This window comes from Nicotiana attenuata, unplaced genomic scaffold (assembly GCF_001879085.1).
Source record: "Nicotiana attenuata strain UT unplaced genomic scaffold, NIATTr2, whole genome shotgun sequence".
Classification (NCBI taxonomy): Eukaryota; Viridiplantae; Streptophyta; class Magnoliopsida; order Solanales; family Solanaceae; genus Nicotiana; species Nicotiana attenuata.
In genome coordinates, this window is record NW_017671316.1 from 113,260 (window position 1) to 120,781 (window position 7,522).

The 7,522-nt window shown below is 43.3% G+C and overlaps 1 protein-coding gene across 1 annotated transcript; it reads left to right on the forward strand.

Annotated features, from left to right (window-relative positions):
• Positions 1–631: 631 nt before the first annotated feature.
• On the forward strand, positions 632–2,819 carry LOC109207515. Its single transcript, XM_019370458.1, has one exon. It carries the CDS (start codon positions 1,136–1,138, stop codon positions 2,546–2,548), a length of 1,413 nt encoding a protein of 470 aa, XP_019226003.1. The 5' UTR covers positions 632–1,135; the 3' UTR covers positions 2,549–2,819.
• The last annotated feature ends 4,703 nt before the right edge of the window (positions 2,820–7,522 follow it).

Consider the following 7,522-nt stretch of genomic DNA (forward strand, 5'->3'; position numbering starts at 1 on the left):
TATTATTACTAAAGCATAATTAAAATAAGGATACAAGTTAGCGCTCTCATAAATTAAGTAAAATATGAATAAAATATTTTCAATTGTCAATAATCTATCATACTCAGTTTTTTTTTAAAAAAAATTAATATGACATAAAAGCAGTATACCTAGCAAGGCCTCATATCACATGTAAAATCGAACAACCTCTTTGTCTTTTAATCAAACATTACTCCATAACGTTTTTGCACAATAAAGCAATTAATAAAAACAAACCGGAAAAAAGAACCGCTACACTGGATACAAACCCGACACACATGATTAATATTTATTATTTTCAGGAACTCGTGTTTTTTTTTGTTAATATTTGTTTTATAATAGAGATACATTTGAGTATTATTTATGTTATTTTTAAAAAAGTTTATGTTTTTTATACAGAATACACTAAATCTAGTTTTAAAAAGAAAATATTTCATACCTCGAGTTCTCGACTCAATCAAACCTAAATCTAACTGAGTCAACTAATTCAGTACTAACTTAACTGGGACCCACCCACGAGCTGTGATTCGTTCTTCATGCGACACGTAGTGGATAACCGACAAAGACCTAAACTCTCGTACAACTGAGCTTGAGCTTCTTCCATGTTAAGTAACACCTTCCTTGGTTTCTTCCTTTCCCATTCACACTTTCCACTCCACTCTTATCACATTCCCAGATCCAAAAAACTTCCTTTTTTTTACAACCCTAATCCTTTTTTTTCAGTTCTTGGACAAATTTAGCACATAAAAATTCAATCTTTATATCAAAATGTGAAGTGGATTGAGCTCAATTTTGGTTTGATGAATTGGGGTTCTGAAATGGGTCAAAGTTGGTTCGTACCAATGGGTAAAAGGGTTCCGAAAAGGGTCTTGCTTGGGTGCCAAATGTCTATAGTATTACTGGTGGGTGGAAATCACACTTCCTCCAGGTTTTGTACTCGCTAATCTGTTTGATTTTCTTGTTTATTTGGCTTAAATCTTCTCTTTTTAATCAATCTGATTGAAAAAAAATTAGAGCTTTTTAGCTTCTGTGAAAATTTCAGTTTCTGTTATTGATCTTGAAAACTTGGGAAGTCCTTAAAGGTTTTGAGCTTTAAAGTGAGAATTTGAACAGAAAAATGGATATGAACGTCTTGAAATTGCAAATTCTTCACGGGTCATTAGTGAAACGCTTAATTGTGAAAGGGTTCTTGTTTGTCACTGTTATGATCGTTGTCTCGTTCGTTCAAATGGGGCATTTGATTCGGAACTCTGAGCCTATGGTGTTGAATTTTGGTGTATGCCCCTTGAACTTTGGCTCCAACCCTAATATGAATGTGACCGGGTTCTTTAAACCCGTTTCTGGATTGGCCTTTCCGCTTTTTGGGGCGGCTTTGGTAAAATGTGAAGATGAAAATTTGAGCAAGAATGTGTTTAAGGAGCTAATGGAAAAGAATTTCTTGGATTTGAATGCCAAAGCATTGTGTGTTGGGAAGAAATCGTTGGCTGCAGCTTTGGCGCTGCGAGAGCTGGGAGTCTGGAATGCTATTGGTGTTGATAGACACCCATATTTCTCTCTTTTGTGGAGAAGATTTGTGTACGAGCTCGATTATGAGGATAATTCTTTCGACTTTGTATTCTCAAGAGATCTTGATCGGGTCTCTGTTCCAGCTCTTTTGGTGCTTGAGATTGAGCGTGTCTTACGTCCAGGGGGCACCGGTGCTATGCTCGTGGGCTCTAGTAGTTTCTATGCGGGCAACTTGATAAAAGGCAACTTGATTAGGTCTGCTACACCAGTTTCCTCATTCTTGAAGAGTTCCGATGTTGTGCACGTATGTGGGGTTGGCTCCTTTACACTAGTGATGTTCAAGAAAAGATCTGAGATTGTTGAATCTCTCGAGCGTGCTGTACTGCCTGCTAATTGTCCGTCCACCACGAACAACAAGCCGTTCTTGAAATACCTTGAGCCACTCGTGGAGAAAAGGTCCGGACAGTTTGAGACAGAAATTTCGTACTTGCCTAAGTTCATGAATATCTCGTCAAGGAACAAACTGGTGTATATCAACATTGGTGCTGGAGAATTTGTAGAATCAAGTATTGCAAAAATATTCAAGCCTCATTATCCAATCCCTCACCACTTTCTCAATGTTTTCGTCATTGATCACAACACCTCTGCCCTCCCTTTGTATGTAAAGAATCCCGGTATTAACTTTGTGTACCATCCGGGACTTGGTGGAGAGGATGCTTCCCCGTTTCTTGACTCCGATGAATATTTAAGTGCACCGCTGGATCATGAAGGATTTGACTTTATTCCATGGTTCAGTGAAACCGTTGAAGAAGGAGATTACGTGGTCCTCATGATGAATGCTAGAACAGCGGAGCTGAATATTCTAGCTGAACTATTCAGAACTCGTTCAATATGCAATGTCGATGAACTATTCCTTCGCTGCTCAGCTGCGGACTGCAAAAATGCTCTTTGTGGAGACTGCATTAGCCTTTTCAAAACTCTGAGGGGAAGTGGTGTTTTTGCTCATCAGTGGTGGGGAGACTAGACTTTGTCAAGAGTCTGGTGCATTAATATTATTGTCTTTTCTTTCAACTTATGCTTAAGTGTCTGTTGTGAATAAATTGAGGGGAGGTTGTAAGTTGATACTATAATCTTCCTTTCTCCCCTTTGTAACTGCATTTTATGTCTTATGTATGTGACTGTGTGTCTGTGAGTTTCTGTTGTCTGTAAAATCCTCTTTTAGCGTATGGAGGAGACGTCTACTATGTTTTAAAAGTTATGCTTTATCGTGAGTTCATGTGGTTACTATTTATTCAGTTTGCCCCGTTTGTGTTTTTTGTTTTTGGTTGTTTGATGGTGAACTCTAGCTAATATTCAAGATTGTTTTAGGAAATAGAAGCGGAGCTTTGGAGCAACGGTAAAGTTGTCTTCGTGTGACCTATTATCTACGGGTTCGAGCCGTGGAAGCAATCGCTAATGCTTTCATTAGGGTAGGCTGTCTATATTACATCCCTTGGGGTGCGGCTCTTTTCTGGACCTTGCGTGAATGCGGCTATTTTGTGCACCAGGCTGCCCCTAAGAAAATATGTAGATAGAAGCTCTTAATCCTAGCAGCATATAATTCATTTGTTATTCTACTTGAACTGATCAATGTTCTGGTTTTTGTTTTTCTTCTTGAGGTAGAGAAAGGACCTAAGAAATCTCCCCCAACTATCCAATAATTTAGCCTATTATTGTTACGGGGTTCCCTTTTGGCTTTTTTTGAGTAGAAGTGTCTATCGGAAATCGTCTTTATATCTTTACAAGGTAGGGTTAAGGTCTGCATACACATTACATACCCCATACCTCACATCGTGGGAATACACCCGTGGAGATTGTTTACCTCGAAAAATGTAAGTAACAATTAAAGATGATTTGTGGTTTTAAAGATATGTGATATATTCTAATACTAGTGATTATATGAGTAATATTGAGTTTAAGTAAGAAGAAACAAAGAAACAAATTGATGTTGTTGGAACTGTAGGGGGCCTCGAACTTAGTTATCCAGGGACCTCGAGGTCAGCTAAGAGTAATAAAGTATGAACAATAAAGTAAAGACAATAAAGCTGAAAAGTAATTGCTGAGCATGTTAAACAAGAGAAGAATAAGAATGTTCTATTGCAGTGAATGATCTGATCCCTTTACAATATGATTGAGGTCCCCTTTATATAGGAGGGGAAAACCACAAAATAGTACATTGCTCATCAAAGTAAAGAATTCTATTGGTACATGTGTATAACGGTCTAGTACGGACCTGTACCATTTCGTACAGCCCTTATCCTATAATTAATGCCCAGGTCCACGTGTCCTTGAGAAATTCCCGCTCTTTCTTGATTGACTTCGAGATTGCGACGCCCTCGATGCAAGTTGTGCCAGGTCCTCGATCAGCTTCCTCGAGGCGGGTGTTCCTTAACCGAATCTGATCCCCACTTCGAGTCTCCCGGACTTGGACCCATAGCCCGATTTAAGACTTTGAAATTGTGCTCCTCGATTTTGACCGCATACAGATAGTCCCCGCGTTTCTTAGAATGGAATGATATGAAACGATTTGAACCTCAATTTTCCCGAGCCTCTCGCGATGACGTCGTCCTTGTGAAACCAACGTACGAAGTGACCGAAACGTCCCATCGGCCTGCTTCCCAAAATATTAAATGCATGCCAGTGTTGGACGGCCATTAACGCCTTCAAACCGTCGCTGCCCCTCTATAAATATGAGGCGTCTTCCTTTAGTGAACAACTTTACCTTTCTTTAATCTCTTCCAATCCTCATCTCTTCAATCACCTGTTTCCTCCGCCTCTTTAGATGCCGTAAAACACCAAGCTCTAGCCGGAAACACTACATCCCAGTTCACCCGTCTTCCTTACCTTATAACCATGGCCAAAACTTCCAAGACGGTCCCTAAAAAAGATAAAGCATCATCTTCCTCCGCCTCCCGGCCGGCCAAACCGGTGGTGCCGCCGACGCTTAAAGAGATTACCCTGGTGATTGCGTCATTAAGAAGGACTTCAATATCGAGAATCCTCCAAATGTCGAGGGCCGATGCGAGCATGTGTCACGATATATTAGCCTGATAACCACGCAGTTCATCAAGGATGTAAGGAAGGAATGTCGATGGGGGGACGAGGTCAAGATTCAGATCCCGAAGCCTGATGAAAGCATAACTACCCATAAGGAGGGTTTTTTGAGTGTTTACACTTATCCCTTCACACTGGGCCCCCTCGATTCGGTGGTGATCAACTTCTGCAAGACATACGAAGTCACCCTCGGCCAAATCCACCCTTCGTTCTGGCGTATCGTGATCATGTACCGGTACTTCTCTGAGAAGGCCGAAGGTTTAGAATTCACCCTCAGCCACTTAGTTCGATTGTATCGGCCCCAGTTATTCCGAGGGCTTATCAAGCTGCAACGTCGAACCACGAAGTTCTTCTTCGCAAGTACCGATGAAACAAAAGATCGAGGTTGGATGAGCCGATTTGTTAGAGTCAGGACTTCGGACATCATCCCCGAAGAAAAAATACCGTTCCTGGAGAGGTAATTTTAATCGTAAGTGGAGTCCGCATTTCCCATTGTATCTATTCTTGTTCTTTCATTTTTCATAGCTTACTCATCTTTCTTTTGGCAGCCGACGCTTGGGCGCCCTTGGCAGTGCCCGACCTCGAGGCTTGGGTCAGGAAACTAGCTGCATCGTAAGTGGCGTGAATTGGCGAAGGGCCGATGGGAGGCCAAGAACCACGACCTTGGAGACGCGTCTGAGATGAGGCCGGCCCCGCCCGGGGAAACAATCAAGCCTTCAAGTCCAAAGCTCGAGAAGGGTAATAAAAGAAAGAGGGTCTCTGAGCCCGAAGACCCCCAAGACAAGAAAACCTCCACTCGAAGGCTACGAAAAAGGTTTGCTCAAACGGGCACTGACTCATCTCATGACTCCCCGGATGGCAAGCAAAATGATGGGGAAGAATCGGCGCTGGTGACTCGGGCCGGGGGGTCAGTAGAGGCCGTCAAGCCTTCCGAACTAGAAAATCCACCTTGTGGTGAGGACGCCTGGAGGTTGAGATTCTCCCTCCGTCTTCAACAGCTATACCATAGGGGGTAAATGCTGAGGCCCCCGAGGTTAATGAGAACGCTCTGAGTGAAGAGCTCGGGCCGCGACAACAGGTCATTCTCTTTCATTGCCGACTTATTCTGGGGAGGCAATCGAGGAAACCAACACTTTGCATATGCCCGACCCAAGTAAGGTCATCGCGAATGATCCTTTCCAGAGTTGCTATGCTGGGGTTGAGGGTGTCGATGACTTCAATGATGCATCCTCCATTTTTGAAGAGGCCCAGCGTCTCTTTCTCCGGGTAAAGACCTGCCCTATTCATTACAAGTTTTTCTCCCTTTGTTTTCCTCTTCTACTGACGCATCTTTATTTCACGTATAGGCTGTTGCAAAGTTCAAGGCCGAGCTGAAACAATGTGAGGTCGAGTTTAAAAGAGTCTCGGGCGAAGAAAAGGCCTTGAGGCTCCTTTGTAGTCAGAAGGAAGAGGAGCTTAAGGACCTCCGGACTGCTTTCGGCCAAAGCTTAAAAAAGTGAGTCCGAGCAGGTAACTCTGATTTTAACAAAGTTCGGCATTCTTGGCCCTGCTTCGGAGGCTAATACTTCGATGTCTCAGCTGCAGCAAAAGCTGGACATGATTGGGCAGCTCCGGGGCGAGGTGAACCAAGTTCGGGCTGATTGCCACCAGTGGAAGGAGAACCTGGATCGACTCACTACCGAAAAGGAAGTTGTTAAGGCTCAACTGACCTCGGCTGAGGCTCAGCTCCGTGGTGCTGAAGCGAAAGGTTTGGCCCAGGCCAGGGAAATCGAGGGGCTGGGGGCCGAACTGGCTAAAGCCCAGACTAAAGCTGCATATGCTAAGGCTGAAGCTGCACAAGCCAAGGTCGAGGCTGAGAAGACGAAGGTTGTGGCCGATAAATCCATCGCTATATACCAGAAAGAAGCCGCGGCCGTTCAAGCTGAGTTGAGGGCGGCCTCCAATCGGGCAAAACGGAGCAGTGGATTGGCTAAGTGTCAAGCCCGAAGGAAGACTCTCGAGGATTTGACCTTGCAGAGGAGATAGCCGAAGCACAAGCACGCGAAACCGATGCTAGGTTTCTTGTCTCCTCTGATGATGAGGACGTGGTGAGTGGCTCCGGGGACGAGGAAAGTGAAGAAGATGCTTCCGAAGGGGAAGAGTCTCCAGAAGATAAAGCTACCGGAGATGAAGATGGCACTCCCGGGGACGTGGCCCCGAAAATAGATTAGGCTTCTATTTTTGTATAAGGGTCCTTCGTTGTAATATGCTTTGTAAATTTCCTGGATGAATATATAGTAGCTTTTTGCTCTGTTCTTGATTTTTGCTGACTTTTTATTTTGTCTTCGTTCATATAAATTTCCGATGATTCACATGTTAAATCCGAGTATTGGTTTTAGACTCGCAATAAGCCCTTAGGCTTTTATTGCCCAAGATCGTACCCCTTAGGGTTTTAGATGATCCCCGAGCCAAACTTAAAGTTAAATTAATGTGAGCTCGGGGCCTTTGGGTCCGAGTTAAACGAGAACGGGGTCTCAGACTCCCATAGGTCTTTGACTCTATATTTCTTTTTAAGCTGGCCCTTAGGCTCTTGTATATCGGCCTTTAGGCTCATTTTTAGAATTGGCCCTTAGGCACTTTTAGGTTGGCCCTTAGGCTCTTTAAATTGGGCCATTTCGGCCTCTAAAATGGCTATATAGCTTTCCCTCACTTCGGCTAAAAGACTTAATGAAATTTTTAGTTATGCCTTAGCATGTATTTGTGTACCCGTTGGGTTTTTCGAAGGCTCGACGTATCGGAACCTTATTAGTCATTCTATTTGTGTGGACATAGACGAATGCCTCTTAAGGGTTTTCGAAGGCTGGTGTTATCGAAGCACTTGGACTGTTCGAGGGCTGATTTATCGAAGTACTTAGGTTTTTCGGGG